At 38.0% G+C, this 16,952-nt stretch overlaps 1 protein-coding gene across 13 annotated transcripts in view; it reads left to right on the forward strand.

Moving 5' to 3' along the window:
• Positions 1-16,952, forward strand: part of Eya1 (EYA transcriptional coactivator and phosphatase 1) — a 318,971-nt gene that overhangs the window by 200,794 nt on the left and 101,225 nt on the right. For 10 of the 13 annotated variants that reach the window (XM_013518211.1, XM_013518210.1, XM_013518207.1 and 7 more), the window contains one exon: positions 2,183-2,320. In XM_013518211.1, coding sequence (XP_013373665.1) covers positions 2,183-2,320 — 138 coding nt within the window. The remainder of the gene's footprint in view (positions 1-2,182; positions 2,321-16,952) is intronic. The other 3 variants (XM_013518208.1, XM_013518204.1, XM_013518205.1) reach the window with 1 other exon arrangement.

The following is a 16,952-nucleotide window of genomic DNA, read 5'->3' on the forward strand; positions in this document are numbered from 1 at the left end:
AAACAAAAAACACAAAACAAAATTAACAGGGTGAGGGTAAAAATTTCAGTGTGATAAGCGAGGGAGGGGAGGTGGCAGCAGCAAGGGTGAATATTAAGGGCTTTACTCCCAGAGCTTCCATGGTTATAAAGCTCTGGGGCATAAGCCTCAGTCATTAGCATTTGCCTGATCAGGCTCCCTTTGCTCCATTAGGACCTAGAATATGAGTTGACGGACTTGTGGCCCAGAGGTTTTATTTTTCTTGGGCCAGTGCATTGAAACATGCGACAGTATTCTCTGCCGTCGATTATTCATAAAAAAGAAGAAAGAAAACATAGTTCAGGATTTTTCAGTACTAAGAGTCTAGGTCCAGATAATTTTAAAGACTTTCTCTAAGGATCTGTGCTCACTGACTTTCACATAGATTCGTTTAAAAATTGGCATATCCCTCCAGGGTGAGAATAGCTCACTGAGGAAGAACAATTCATTATAGTCTGTGATGGATCTGCTTCGAGTTTAGCAGGGAAATGAGTTTGCTGCTCTGTGAGTAGAAGTTATGGGACAGATGTAGCTACGAGCACCTTTTTTTTTTTTTTGGTACTGGGAATCAAACACAGGACCTTGTGCTTGCCAGGCGGATACTTGTGCCACTGAGCTATATCCCCCAGCCCAGGAACTTTCTATTCATTCCTGTTTTTCTGTACCAGTTCTCAACACAAATATTCCCATCCTGAAATCCCTGGCTAGAAGGTAGAGGTGAAACTGGAAGCAAATCAATGTAAACTCACATAGAGAGAAGGGGAAGGTTCCTAATGACGGCAGCATGCAAGAAAGAGTTTCTGGAGCCACTTGCCTTGGGCGGGTGTTGTACCAGGAATCATTTGCTTGCATGGGTTATTCTCTGCTTTGAGATTGTCCATAGAGGATGAAAAAGTCAGATTTGCGAAAGTGCTAGGGTTATATTAAGTGTTACATGTTCAGGCTATTGTGAGTATTCAGAGATACTCCAGAAATTAGAGCAAGCTCTCTCAGCCAAGACTCAGATTCTTCCACTGCCTTAGGACAATTACCTAACTTTCTTGTACTGGTGAAATTGCCCTAAAATGGAAATAAACAGTAAGGCTAGTGTATTCTAGATCCTAAAGATATCATTTATCTTAAATGCAAAGCTAAATTATTCAAAAATGCGAATTCTTTTGGCCGGAATGTTCCTCTCCTGTCTCTGTGGAAATCAAGGACAGTTGTTAACTCTCAGGACTGTCTTTAATTATGATTCAGAGCTGAGCTTTATTCCGCAACGCTGCCAAGACCAAGTCCTGAAATTGGGGTGCCAGCTGGGTCCTTTGGGAAGCCTTTGGGGGCCACACATACTTTGTTTTTATATGATCGTGTGGAAGCCTAAATTTGTTTTTACCTAACTACAACTATAAAAGCCAGTATATAATCCGTATAGATTGTAAAGATATAAAAGCAAAGTCTGCTTCAGACTAAATTTAAAACCATTATGTTTGATTTGAAAATGGAACAGAAAAGAAAGCAGTGGTCAGCTTCACTTGTTTATAAATCACTGTGCCGTTTTATCGGGTTCAGTTCTTTGATATTCTGCTTCTGGTCTGCTTGCTGTCCGGCAGGATGCAGATATGCGAGACTTTTTTTATCTTGTTGCTTAATTCTGCATTCAGTGCTGCTTCCTCTGACTTAAAAATGAGTTTTATGCTAGCTTCAGCTTTGTGCTAGAACAAGTAAGGAAAAGAAAGAACAAAGGCAAGACAGAGATTAGAGCTCTAATTAATAAGTTTTTAGAACAAAAGGTTTTAATTCAACATAGAAACTTTGGAATGGTTTACTTAATAATTATGGCAATTTCTTGACTATGTAGGAGACACTTAACCTTTATAAAACAACAAGATAGAGTCCAGAAATGATATCTCTCAAGTTATGTTTTATAGACAGTCAGATGCAGGAAAAGAAGAGAAACCCATGTGAATGGACATTCAAATATGTAATTATCCTTTGTTTAAATTGAAGTTGTACTTTATGGCTTTATGTACCTTATATAGTTCACTGCATGCATGTGTGACTTTACTGAGCTAACACTGGGAAGTGTTTGTGACTAAACAGTTACGTGTGTGGGAGGGTATTTTTCTATATTTACCAGCTTCTGAAACCGAACAGATAGATAAGCTGTCACTAACTGATTTAGGTGCATTGTGGGCAGGCATCAAGACTGAAGGTGGATTGTCACAGTCGCAGTCACCTGGACAGACGGGATTTCTCAGCTATGGCACAAGCTTTGGTACCCCGCAACCTGGACAGGCACCATATAGCTACCAGATGCAAGGTCTGTATACACCTGATACAGCTGTTTTCCTTGACCCTGTAGGCTGACAGCGAATTTCTAAAGTAGAGTCTGACATTCCCTGCAGTAGTGGATAGAGAGGGCTAGTCTGAAAGACAGGACTCTGCCTATAGTTTGCCTCGTCCCTTGCCGGCTCTCTGGACCTGAATATCCATATTTATAATGTTAAGGAGTTAGACTGAACAAGCTGCAAGTTTCTTTTCCAAGAGCTCTAAAATTTCTTGTAAAGCCAAACTTTTCAGTTTTGTGTCTTATCAATTAGAGAAATGAGTGAAGAGTAAAACAAAGTCAGTCATGCCACATGGTGCATGGTAAAAAACTCCTACGCTGCATGTTATCAGCCAGATTTCCTAAATGGACTGTGTCTCTTTATTTTCATGGTAGAGTGGGGGTTGGGAGGTAGCAGTAATAGCTCTGAGATATAGAATGTGATATGTGTTGACTTAATAATCTATCAAAGATCAGTAGATCAGTGTTATAGCTACTCAGAGGATCTTCAAGATAATGACGCCACTGGGGATGTAGCTCAGCACCACAGTGCCTGTCTGGAGAGCACAAGGTCCTGAGTTCGATTCCCGGTACCAAGAAAAAAAGAAAGATAATGAAGCCAAGAACAGTCCTCTGGTTCTATTTCGAAGCTATCAACAAAGTATATAATTAATGCAAATACAAATCAAGTGGAATAACAACTGAGAGTTTATATTACCAGAGTTTTTTTCAATAATACATAGGTATTATCTATAACTAGCAGATTGTTATCATGCATATATATCTGTAAATCATTTTAAAATAGGCCTCATAATTTAAGCATTTGCCTAATATCTTGGTTTTAACCACAAATTAATTAATAAACTATATCTAATGTTCTAATAGTGCTGTCATAGTTGAATTGAGTCTGTAATTAGCACATTTGATTTATAGTTTTCATGTTTTATATCTATTATCTTATTCTTTGTTACATTAATAATATTCATTACAAATAAATTAGAAGACAGAGAAAAATAATACAATAATATATCCCATATTTTGTTTATTATGTATTATTATATTTTACTAGGTATATAGTATAAGATTATTTTATAATACTGATTGCAATCTGCTATTTTCTATAACAAATATATCATGACCATCTTTTCACATTAATCTGTTCTTTTCTATATCATAGTCTTAATGGGTGCACAATATTCCTAGGTATATCCTATTTAACTAATCTTCTGTTATTGGACATCTGGAGTAACGCTATGCATACCTTAACTACATTTTAAATTATTGCTTTCCCTCCATGAATTCTCTGCCCATCCTGTTTAGTGAAGCTCTGTATCATTTCTAATTTTTTAAATTATTTTTTATTCTCTTTAATTGTTTTGATCAATCTTGCATTCCTACATCTGGTAATCTGAGCAACTTCAGTGAAGATAACAATATGTAATATAGCAACCACTGTTAATTCCTAGCATTTTGTTTTGAAACCCTGCACCATTTTTATTGTTTTTGCTTTGTTTTGGTTTTGTCTATGTTGTTGTTATTTTGTTACTGTTTTTCTAGTCTCTTTGAAATTAAAAAAATGGATGGAGAAGAAAAAAGTTATTGCTTTGTTCCTTTGCAAAAATTGTAGTGTAGGATTTCTAGGTGCACTGTTTTACATTCTTTTGAGAGTTTCTGAGGTATTTATGCAAAGAAGCATAAATATATGCTGTGTATTAGAGAGCACATATTGGATGGTATCTTTAGAAGAACTGACATTTTGACAGTACAAGATCTTGTTTTCATGTGCATTGTTTTAAAAGTGAAGAGATAAATATTTTTCTTCTTTTCACTGGTATTATTTATCTTTGTCTTATAATTTCTATTTTGTTTTGTTTTGTTTCCATTTTTTGATACAGGGTCTCACTATGTAGTTTAGGCTGGCCTTGAACTCACTGCATGGCCCAGGCTGGCCTCAAACTTGTGGCAATCCTCCTGCCTCAGCCTCCCAAGTGTCTTTTTTCCTTTTTTAGAATTATTTAAAGATGAAAGAATGAAAACGTTTTAACAAACACACATACATTTACAAAATAACACAAAAACAATACAAGCAATACAGAATTTCAGATAAGGTGATAGAAAATTAACAATGGTTGTTATACTAAGATTCTTAATCTTTTCATACTGTTTTATAAATATATTTTCAGTTTATAATTTTTTAACTTTTAGCAAGCTAGGTTTTATGAACCAAGATTCACTAATCTTTTCACATTTGATGTTATCTTTGGCAGAAAAAGCCTTCATGGTAAAGTTTTGATGTATTTGATGGCTATAAAATAAAAACTGTCTTGTAACGGGCAGCATCTATTGTTAGAAAGCTGCTACTCTGTGCCAGATTCCAAATCATTCAGGCTACCTTGGGAAAGAACTGAGTTTCTACACATGCTGAATATCAATTGAGGAAAGGAATAAAAAGAATAGTGACAGTGTGACTTCATTAATGAATTTAACAGTCTTAGGGGCTAGTAATGAAAGAAATCATAAGGCAGACAAAAATCTGTTTGGTCGCAGAATTTTCATTTTTGTCGGGGAGAAAGACAACCACATAACTGTAGATTTTTTCATGAGTTGAGAGGGAAATAAGTAGGTTACCGCGGTGCAGGACTATTGGCCGCTGGACATGGACCCCTGTGGGAGGAGAGGCAGTCTGGGATGAGAGAGAGGCAGGTGCAGTGTGCCCCGTGAGCAGAGGTGGCTAATGTGTGGCTCTGGGCCAGAACCTACCTGCAGCCTCTCAGTTACGAGGGCGTCATGAACTAAGTACAGGAACTAAGCATGTTCTCATTTAAAAACCTTCATACTCAGTCAATAGTAAATTTTATGCTTGTTAATTTTTAAAAATGGACTACAATCTGTCTTTTTTATTTCATGCTTCCAGCAATGTGCTATTAGTTTATTTTTCTCTATTGTTAACTTGTAAAGGAGTGGAGTATCTCTTACTTGACTGCTTGAGAACAGAAATGTTCTGGATTTCAGATATTTTCAGAGGTTTAGGATATTTGCATGTACGTGATATGATATCCTGGCAATGGGAACCAAGTCAAAGCATGACATTCGCTGTGTTTCAGGTATACCGTATGCAGAGAGCCTGAGGGTCACTGATAGCTCCCTTGTGTGTTGGCTGTGACTTATCACGTGAGCTCAGGTGTGGAATTTTCCATGGGTGATGTCACACTGGCACACAAAAAGATTCAAGTTTTGGAGCCTTTGTGTTGGATCGTTCTTTTTTTTTTTCTTTTTTAGAATTTTCAATCAATTTTATTTACTTTTTTGTACGTCTATATGAAAAACCCCTGTTTTGGGGCTTTTTAAATTAAAATTGGTGTGAGCTATCCCAAGGGCTTGGAATCTGGCTGGAGGATGCTTGTGAAATTGGTATATTTCTTTTTAAAATGTAATTTAAATTTTTTTATTTTAAAGAGAATAAAAAGATAAAAAAGATATAAAATTTCAAAACAAGATGATAAGAAATTAACCATGGTTATTATGTTGCATATTGTTATCTTCAAAGTAGTTCTTGATAGTTTCCTTTTTGTGTTTCACCTTGCTCTTCTCTCAAAGCAAAGGCTGACGCAGCAGAGATTGTGCATCAGAGGACTCACCAGCTCTCAGAGTATAGCACAGGGTCAGAATAGCAAAGAGAGGAAGGGGAAAAGGAAATCCTTAGCGGGGAAAGCTCTTGATTTTTGAAGAGAAGTATAGACATGCATAGCACTAAAGTAGGGACTGCTTTATAGCCATAGCTTTTGTTACATCTAGACTTACTCGGCATCACATTAAACTTTTTAGTGTCTTTGTACATCCTTGGTTGGATGATCTTTAGAGTGCGATTTCAAAATTCATTTTCCATGGCTGAGTTGTTATTTTATATGGACAATTCTTTAATGGTAATTCATTCACCTTTAAACTATCGGATATAATATGACTTCCGTATATCAGGGTAGATAATTATATGTGATTGAGCTTGAAACCGAACTTGCCAATCTGATGATAGATAATGGTATACAGAATCCTACAAAATACGTATGGCTAGATTTGGGTGCATATTGAAATTTCAGTTTGTACTTCTTATTATATTAAATATTAAGTATTAAGTGGAATAGGAAAAATACTTTTCTATTAGTAATTCTTTGCCTAGTTGTGGGAGTGTTTCTACCTTTGAGTGTCTTTTCAACAAATTTTTTGAAAATGGAGTAATTTCTATGTCTAAAATTATTCTCAAAAATCCTCAAATTCTACTGATCCTACAAGAATCCTAGCCAGTGATTTTTGTTTGTATCAATTTCATCTTATGGTTGGAATCTTGAAGAAGGGTGCATTTATTTTGTCATCTGGGGATATTTTTGCCTACTTTGTACTCTGGGAAGATATTTTCAACCTTTAAAATATAGAGTATGGCGATTAGCTATTCAGAGATTTACCTGCTAGGATTTACTGCTTTCCCCCCAGCTTGTCCCACCCAATGAGACTGTCCCATGTTGCCCGATGGGACAGTCATACATGTACAGCCCCTTCATGAATGTGTTAATAATATTAGAATTTCATAATAATAGAGAAACAGTTGATTCTAGTAGTCCAGAATCAACTGAACTGTCATGTGTGTGCTTCCTGTAAGTGCTACGCTAGTTGATTTAAAGAGCACATGTGAAGATGTCCTCTTTGGACCTATCAGACTCAGACAGATTGGAGTAAAGATCCAATGAAAGCTTGAGAACTGGTTAACAGAATAGTTCTGGAGCCACACCATGGGCCAGTGGTTCTGCCACTGTCCTCTGTGGGCTTTCAACATGAGCTGTAACTTGTTCCCAGCTCTGTTTCACAGCTTAAAGATGGGAGTGACACCTACTCCCACACTAGTATTGTGAGGTTTAACTGAGATTTCTCTCAGGAAATCAGTCTGACCAATATGTGGGACATAAGAAGAATGCAAATGGTTGCTTTCATCATCACTGTTCTCATTGTGGTGGTGATGTGGTTACTAATATTTTAGTAGTTATTATTGTGGTCTGGCTTTCTAGGAACATTCTGGTGGTGGCATATATATATATATATATATATATACACATATATACCTATATCTACATATATTCATGTGTGTGTTTCTATGTATGCATACACATGTGATATAATTAAATTTTAACATGTAAAAAAAGTTTAATAAAATAAAAAAATGTTTAATTTTTTTTAACAACAAAGCAAATTACAAAGAGTCCGTAATTAAATGACCCCAGAAAAAATAGCTAGCTCTAACTAATGTTCTGGCATGAAGGGAAAATTCCTGTCCCAAACATCAGACATCTGTATATCACACAAAAAAGGAGAAGGGGAATGGGAGAAATATGAGGAAGCAGCCAAGAACACAAAGAAGAGTCAGGAGAGCTAAAAAGCCCCGCTGGCCGCAGCGGTGACAGGTGCTGGTGGAGGAGCAGGTGGGAAGCACACAAGAGACACTGACAAACGTAATGGTAGAAAAGACAGAGGATCGACTGCCTCTACCCTGTGCTTTGGTCATTCTGCAGTCACATCTCCACTTTGAGTGCCAGGACTGGGTAGAAATAGAGGGAAAATGATAGCCATTTAAACTGAAGTTTAGTTTAGAAGAACAAGATATGACATGCTTTGCTGTGTAGCAGTGGGAGACTGTAGTGCCAGTCTAGCAAAACAAGGTAATAGCTCACGTTTACTGGACACTTTTATATGCCAAGGACTATTATACATATTTCATATGTATTGTCTCATTTAATCTTTACAACTCTGAATAGGGGCTGGGGATTTAGCTCAGTGGCACAGCACCTGCCTGGCAAGCACGAGGTCATGAGTTCGATTCCTGGTACCGGAAAGAAAACAAAAACCAAACAGAATGTACAACTCTGAATAGTGGCTTTAAAGGGTAAGAATGTAAAAATACTGAAGAATGCATAACATTAGCGGTTAATTTAGTTCCTATAACATGAGCAGTTACTCAAGGATCACAACTCAAAATCCAAATGGAGAACAGTCTGATTCTGCCATGTTGGACGCACCCCTGGGTGAATGGCAGTACCTATAGAAAACTACAGAAAGCCACAATGGAGTTGCCTGTCATGTTTGTATCTAAGGATAGAGGCGCTCTGTAAAACTGAGATGCTATCAGCACCTGGCTCTTTAACTAGCCGTTGTTTTATTCCTCATGAAGCTCTAGAAAGAATTTTCAGAGCACTCATTTCCAAGCACTGTCTGTGCTTTCACACTTTCACAGCCCTGAAGGAGCAGATGTATTTGGCAGTTCCTGACCATTTCACCACTGTGGAACCTTGGGACCTGGGCCAGCCTTGCTCAGCGCCCACATTTAGTCCAAATGATCCTTCTGGACCCTTCTCCAACATGCAGTGCTTCCGTCGCAGCAGGCAGCCTTCCATAGCAATGGCCCGTGCAGCTTCAGCCCAAACAGGGATGAGATAGACTTTGGTTTTGCATTTACTAACCCTGCAAACGCCATGAACTAAAATCTCAGTGATCAGGAAATCTGATTGCTTTTACATTCGCTGCGGATTACTAAAAAATTCTACTTCTGCTGGCTGTCTTTTGTGCAACTACCAGAAGATTAGAAATTTAAATTCAGCTGAAAAAGACAGAACTGTTCTTGTTCGTAGACAACTGCAGAGTTCACCCCCAGGAAGTGAAATCCTTGCCTGCTTGTTTTTGATATCTTCTTGCTCTCCAATGTTAGCCTTAATATTTCTGGAAAAAGGTTTGCGATGGTCTGCAGAAGTTTTCCTCCGCTCACCCTTGGTAAACTTTCCTCAGATGCACGAGCTGAAGGGGCAGATGTAAAGGGGAAAAGACCTTGGAGAACCCGGGGTTCATTGTATAGAAAGTGTCAATGGTGTTTTCTATGCTGCTCACTAAGCAGAGGGTGTTATGTGTGAGTTCATGTGTGCGCATGTATGTGCCCACCCGCATGTGTATACACAGAGTAAGGAAGCCACTTAGCAACAGTTAGTGTAGCATCAGATTTACTAATTTTACTGGCTATCTGCTCAGGATGTCATGAACAGCCTTCATTCTCCATTTATGTAAAAATGGCAATTGGCTGGAAATCAAGCTCTTAGTTATGATATTTTTAAAATGCAAGGTCTGGAGAGATCAGTGATATCAGGTCAAATCCCACACACCATATAGATAGGTAATTCATCTAGCACAGGAAGTAATCAACTGTGTTCATAATGGTGATTCAGAATCATGTGATAAAATGAGATTTTTCTTAGTAATGTGTTGGCGATAAGAAAGGGCATTGTTCACTTGCAAAAGATTTTATACACATGAAAATAAAACATTAAAATGAAGTTGTATCACTTAACTGGTTAAATGTCAGCTTTGGGAAAATCCAACCTTCCATAACTATGCTCTGTTGATTCTAGACTGTTGAAGATATTGACCATCATCATTCATATTTTAATCTCCAGTATCTATTACTATCTCTGAATATACAAATGATTGTTAGCTATGGCAAGCAATGAAAGTTAGAAAATAAGATTCATAAAGACTCTAGTCACCTTTACTTGTAACAATGAATTTGGGATATAGCATAATAAAAAAAAATTCAGTTCATAGCTGGTGGCACATATCTGTAATCCCAGCGCTTTGGAAGGCTGAGGCAGGAGGATCACAAATTTAAGTCTTGCCTGGGAAACTTAGCAAGACCCCTTCTCAAAATAGAAAGGGCTGGGAATGTAACTCAGTGCAAAAGCCTTAGGTTTAATCCTCAGTAGTGCAACAATAAATTAAAAAAAATTTTTTTTTAAAAAAAGACATGTGCAGTCTTCCCCAGTTAGTAGATTGGTTGGGGATATCTCAGAATCACTACAAGTACAAAATTTCTCAGGTGAGCATTTTATTGCCCCAGACTAGCACTGGTGGTATGGGACATTCTATCATTCTGTAGGAGGGAAGGTGTCAGGCTTTGTCAGGATAGGTGGGAGGGGCTGCACAGATGTACATGTACTAAACCCACAAGCCCTGGAAATTCTACTTTGTTTATTTTCCTCTCGGCTTTATTGCTCTCACTTAGAGCGAAAAAAAACAACTCAAATTCTAACTCTACATATATGTTGTTTGTTCTGCCAAAGAGACTGGCATTCACACTAGTGAGGGGAAACAGTCAATCAGGGCAGGGATGTGTGAAAGGGTTTGTGGAGGGGCACACACGTCCGCCCTCTCCACACCTCCTGCAGCCACGCCTCATGATGGAGAGAGAGTGGTCGAAGAACATCACTCTTGTTGCCTTTGATCTGACTTCTGCTTTTCAGTGTATAGTTGAACTCTTGCAATTATTGGTACCTCAGCATAATGTACTGTTATGCTCTGAAAGTTTTTCACTATCTACAGCTAGATTTCTTTCCTGAAAGAATGACTCCAAAAGATATAGTTTGAGTAAAATATTTACTAAACCTTTTTATAATCTACTATGATAAAACTTTGGAGATTTATACCTTCAGGCATAAAATGACCTGATGGGGTTGGGATTGGAGAATCATTGTTGAATGTCTTAACTGCTTTGCCAGTCAACTTTATTTATTTATTTATTTATTTGTACTGGGAATCATACTCACAACCTCACGCCTACCAGGCAGGCATTGTGCCACTGAGCTGTATCCTTGGCCCTACTGTTTTGCTTTTGCCCTTTTTTTTTTACACTTTAGATTGCTTTTTATTTTTGTTAGGTTCTTTTTTTTTTTTTTTTAAAGGTAACATTTCATTTAAGTTCCTTTGGCATCTTGTGTTACTGCAAGTGGTAAAAATTATATGTAAATCTCTTGAAATCCTGGTATAGCAATAATTTGTGACCAATATCAATTTTGAGTTATTTTATTTAAAATGTGCAGGGATGTGTCAAGGAAAACAAGTATAAAGGCTTGTGATTTTTATTATCTGAGTTAAAATATTCTTGGAAAATAAAGTCGAATACAAAGGAAAACTTGGTACTTTAGGGTCCATCTTTTACGGAAGGGGAAAAGCTTTGCTTTTCAGTAGCCCATCTGGCCTTCTGAGGCTTCTCCCCAGGGACCTGTAGTAAGTTCTGCTGCATAGATCGTGCCTGATGATGGACATAGCCCATGGCAAAGAGGCCAAGGAAGGAAAGCAAATGGACTTCTGTGAAAATACACAAGGGGCAAACAGCATCCTGCTTGCTGAGTAAGTGCTACAAAACGCTCTCAAACGTGGAAGTACAGACAGGCCCCAGCAGGTTCCCGTATTCTTACACTGGCCAAGATTCAGGCTTTTAATGTGAATCTTGTTCTCTGTGAAGTAGATCTTTGCCTTACATGTTACTCATTTGTTTTTTATTTTTTATTTTTTTTTAAAAAAAAGGTTTCTTGAGATCATCACTGGGCATTGTTCTCTAGGTCAAAATCTCACTTAAGACATTGATCTAATATCTTAAATCATGTTGTACATCAATATAGGCTGTGTTCTTTTTAACTGTGAAAAGGTAGTGGAGATAGATGAATAAAAGCTTTTGGGGGTTGGTTTGTTTTTAAACTGTAATTGCTTAACACCTGTAGGACTGGGTGGCCCCCACAGGACCTTCTAGCAAGACTGTTTCTTGTTTGTTATGGTTGACAAGGCTGCCACCCTTTCTCCCTAGGAATCCCTCACAGTGACAGGAAGAAAGAAAAATCTTGTCATATGCCCTCCCTGAACAACTTTATATAATCTGCTTTTCAATTTACCTAAAAATGTTACAGTAAAGTCTTTTAGAAATGAAAGAGTTTAATTCCAAATTTATTGTATTTCTTAGGTGTCATTATTTCTACTCGTGGTGTGTCTATGATTTTTAACCAAAAACCAGTCTTCTTCTTATAATATTTAATTCTCTTTCAACAGCACTGGTTTGGCAAATCTATAGGGTAGATGTGGTATGGTACCTTAGGAAACAGGGACCTGAGCATAGAGGCAATCATCACTCTAACCAAGAAGCTACATACAAAGAAATCTTTATTCCCTACCCTTCTTGGATGAAGATAAAATCCTATTCAGCTGTCTCATGAGGTGATGTTAGAAATAACCTAAAACAATAGATGGAAATATCAAAATGGAAATATACACCCAAAACATAGGATATGAGCCATAACAATCTTCAGCAAAAAGAGTAAAGCTGGAGATATCCTACTATGTGACTTTAGCATAGTCTTCAAAACTATAGTAACCAAAACAGCATGGTACTGGCTTTAAAAGAAAACACATAGACCAATGAAACAGAATAAAAAGCCCAGAAATAAATCTATGCATCTATAGTCAACTAATTTTCAACAAAAGTGACAAGAATAGCTACTGGGGAAAGGGAACTTCTTTCAATAAGTAGTGAAAATTGGCTATCCATGTGCAAAAGAATAAAACTATACCCCATCCTTCCCCATGTACACAAGTCAGCTCAAAATGGATGAGCAGCATGGAGTGTTGTTTGAAGTTTTTCATATGCAGGGAAAACTCTTATTTTCCTCAGTATGTTTGTGATATGTTACCAGCAGGTGAGCTAACAGAGTGATTAATCTCTTAGGAACCTTGTATCTGCACTAGCATCACTGTTCAGTTAGGATGCCCGTGCCTGGGCTAACGAGGTAAACTTCAAGTCAGGATGCCATATGTGTAAAGTTCTCATATCACCTGTGGGTCCCAGTGGTACTCAGAGCTAAAGTCAGTGAGATTTTATAATCTGTTCAAGATCTATGACACTTGATCAATTCAAAAATGCATTTAATTTGAAATTCTACTGAACTTTATTTCCTGGAGATAACAAAAATATTTTAACTGCATCCAGAACATGCCTACAGGTCCTGCATTGAGTAAGCTTTATATAACTTAAATCTGAAATTGTGATTAAAATCTTTCTTTTTTTTTTCTTTTTTTATTAACATTTTAATCCTACAAATTGATAATGTACATAACTTGATAATGAAGTGATAATTCAATAATTTCAAATAAGTATGTACTATATAGTAATAGCTGATCTCTAAAGGATAGCCCTTTATGTGCCATTAAAGTATACAAAGTCAACAGTATGTCTTTCAGATAGTAGTTGAGAAATAAGATCAATTGTTTATTTGATCACTTTTCATTTCCTTGTCTTTTAATTTCTAAATTTTTAATTTTTTAAAATTTTCCTGTTTTAAAAAAAATTGCTGAACAAATAAAATTATTGACTTTCTCTTGTGATATCTTTTGTGAGCCTTAACATCAGCCTTCCAAACTGACCGCAGCCACCACCATCTTCCTCAGGAACACCCTGCAAAACTATGAAAAGCCTTCCTCTTGACCTTGTACCTGACCCCTTAGGAAGCCGGGTTCTGGCTGAAACTTTCAGTCCCTTGCACTGAGTTGAAATTCTCAAGTGATAGTTCTGTTTCTGCATAGTTTTGTTTACTTGAGTCCAGATGGAGCCCTTCAAAGAGACAGTCGGACATGGTCTACTCATTTTCATTGTTGTGTGAAACAGATAACGATAAATATACAAATGAACATAAGGACTCAGGGTCAGGATGAAGACGAGACTAAAGCAAACTTGTGTAAGGCTGGTCCAGTAAGGAGGAAAATTGCACAGTATTAATTATTAGTGAACAGGAGCTCCTAGAAAGTAAAGTCAGTACAAACAGGCATAGTCAAGGAAGACTTACTGGAAAGATAGGACTTGAACTTGGATAGCCCTTGAAGATGGAAAAATGGATACTAACAGAAAGAAGCAACGAGTGAGGGGAGTAAGGCGTTAAGTAAGGTGAGTTTTCAGGATGGCGGTGAGCACACCCTGAGTTAGTACAGGGCCGTACATGGGCATTCTTAGGAAGTAACTTAGCACCCACATCCCTGAACTTCATGCCGAAACCAAGCCCAGATAAATACATCCATCCTTGTATTTATTATGGTAAAGATAACAGCTCCCTAGCTCCCCATCCCATCTGCACAAGGAGAATCAAAATCAGAACATATCTCCTATCCCAATATAATAATATTGATAAGTTGAACATTTAAATGCTTGGATGTTTCCACTGAAAAATGGCAGTTCTTTTTCTGAGCTGTTTTCCCTAAATGCAAGAAACTTCTATCATCTTACCCTCCCCCTGCCCCACTTCTCCATAAAACTGTCACTCTGATCTCTGCTCACAAGTTCATCCCACCCTGTGCCAGTGTGTTTTGTGTTGTCTTCATGACGTTTTGGAGTTTGTAAGCTTTCCTCAAGGAATGGACTTGTGATACCCATAGTTTTTGGTAAACAACTTCTAGAGTAGTAGTTGTCCCTATAAAAAATGCCAGTGCATGGTCTTTTTTTGGTTTGTTTGTTTGTTTCTGGTACCAGGAATCGAACTCATGACCTTGCGCTTGCCAGGCAGGCTCTGTGCAGCTGAGCTAAATCCCCAGCCCCTGGTGGATGGTCTTGATCAGTGTAAAAATGTTCAACTTTAAAATAGGCCAATGGAAGGAAAAAGAAGGTCTCTTAGAGCTGTTCTGAAAAGATTGTTTTCAATGTTCTGTTCTAGAAATCAGTGTCTTCCCTCAATGCTAAAATAACAGCAATAACAACACCCACAAAAAATGATGGTCATAATTGTACATGACAGCAAAGTTTTTAGGTAGATAAGACTTTCCTTTTTTGTCACTGGGGTCAGACCCAAGGCCTCACGTGAGCCACACTCCCAGCTCAGACTTTCCTTTTAACTAAGGGGTATAAGGTACCCCCGCCACCACCCTACTTGGATAATAACTTAATTTCAAACTCTACCAAGAATTAGTAGAGCAATAATGACTTGAACCAATCTCTGCCAAACTCCTGGTTTGAAAAATTATGGATTCTAACTAGAAATTTTATGGACTGTGGAGTTGTCATGATTTCATATGACAAAAGAATGTGACTATCATGTTTTCTCTTATATGAGGGACGTAACATATGAATGGATGACTGAATTAAAGGAGAAGTAATAGGAAAGTTGAAGTAGAATGCTGGAGGTGGGGAGGGGAATCAGCAGCGGGGGTGGCGAGGAAAGGGAAAGGAGAACAAAGGGATTGAAACAGCTCATGGCATGTTACGTGTATACACTCGCACCCCAAAACAAACTTCATTAGTCTCTATTACTAACGTGCACTTTTAAAAAATCAATTAAAAATTATAACACTATGTCATAAAAATTTTCTGCTGTATTTTATTTATCTGGAGATGATTTTTCACAGGAAGTCATTTGTATCTAGGATGGAAAGTACCTCTATGTTATTTTAATGAAGGAATTTCAAACATTCAGCCTACCTAATCCTGTGATCTAAAGATTTCAGTAAAGAACCCAGTAAGTCCAGTGAAGACGCTCAAGGGAGTGATGCTATTGGAACGGGAGCTTTTGCTGTTCCCGTCTGTCCCATTTTCTCTGTATCTCCAGGTTCGAGCCTGGTGTACAGCAGCCTCTTCTACAGCCCTGCCTCTCCCACTGGCGGCACGGGGGAGGAGGCAGCTACAGCAGCCTCCACACCGAAGCTTCCTCCAGGGCACGGTGATTGCTATTTTGACTTTGTTTTTTGGTGTTCCAAACCTCAGGGAAAACTATCTCAGCTTAAAATCTGCATCGGATCAGCTCTCACTGAGGGACCTTTTTCTGCAGTTTTTAGCCCTGCTCAAGAACCGCAAATCTCTCCCACGCAGAGGCTCTGACAAGCTGTTTCTCTTGAAGAATATGATTACTTCTCTCTGTTAAAAAAAAAAAAAAAAAAAAAAAAAAGACTTATCGTGTTTTGGAAGCAGTTTCTAAAACACCTATTGAAACGGGAACTTAAACATAGTGGTTGTAACATGATACAGGCCGTTTAAGCAGATAAGATTTTCCCTCGTAAAACTGAGGCATTATAGGTGTTTGGTAAACATGGGAATGTGGACGTCTTACTCAAGCCCTTTGCCTCACAGGACTGTGCTTCCTGGCTCCAGGGGAGTCCCAGATATGTGCCCTTACACAGCACTCCTGATGGCTCACGGGCCATTTATTGGCTGTGTTTTGAATACATTGGTTTAAAACATTAAAGAATTGTAAGAAAAAAATCTTGCTACCCTGAAAGGCAATGTACTGTGGGGATGAGGAGGATGAAACCTGGAACCAGATAGCCTGGGGTTGAGTGCCAGCCTTGCCGCTCTTGCTGCCAACCTTGGGCAACTTCTGCATCTGTAAAATGGGCTGTACGATCTTATCTACTTTGTGAGGTGGCTGTGAGGAGTCAGTGGATAAAACACTCTTACAGAGCCTGGCTCAGGGCAAGCACTCCCCCTGTTTCGTCTTGTTATTTATTCTTATCCCTTCTATTTTGCTTCACATTTGTATGTTGCACTTAAATCCTATAGAATTATCTATGATAACATTTTAATGAGTTTCCAAACTTTCCCAAGAAATATAGAGTAAAATCAGACAGCCCTATGTTTGAATTTCACTTTCATGGAAGCAATGTTCCCTTAACCTCACCTTCTGTGTCTTTATCCGCAAAGTGTTGATATTCCCTATAATATCTAGTTGCAGAGTACAAAGCATGTGAAAAGGTCAGTATACTCCCTAATAATATAGCACGTACCTGGTGGGCATTGTCTGTT

Source organism: Chinchilla lanigera, unplaced genomic scaffold (assembly GCF_000276665.1).
Source record: "Chinchilla lanigera isolate Chin_1 unplaced genomic scaffold, ChiLan1.0 scaffold00043, whole genome shotgun sequence".
Lineage (NCBI taxonomy): Eukaryota > Metazoa > Chordata > Mammalia > Rodentia > Chinchillidae > Chinchilla > Chinchilla lanigera.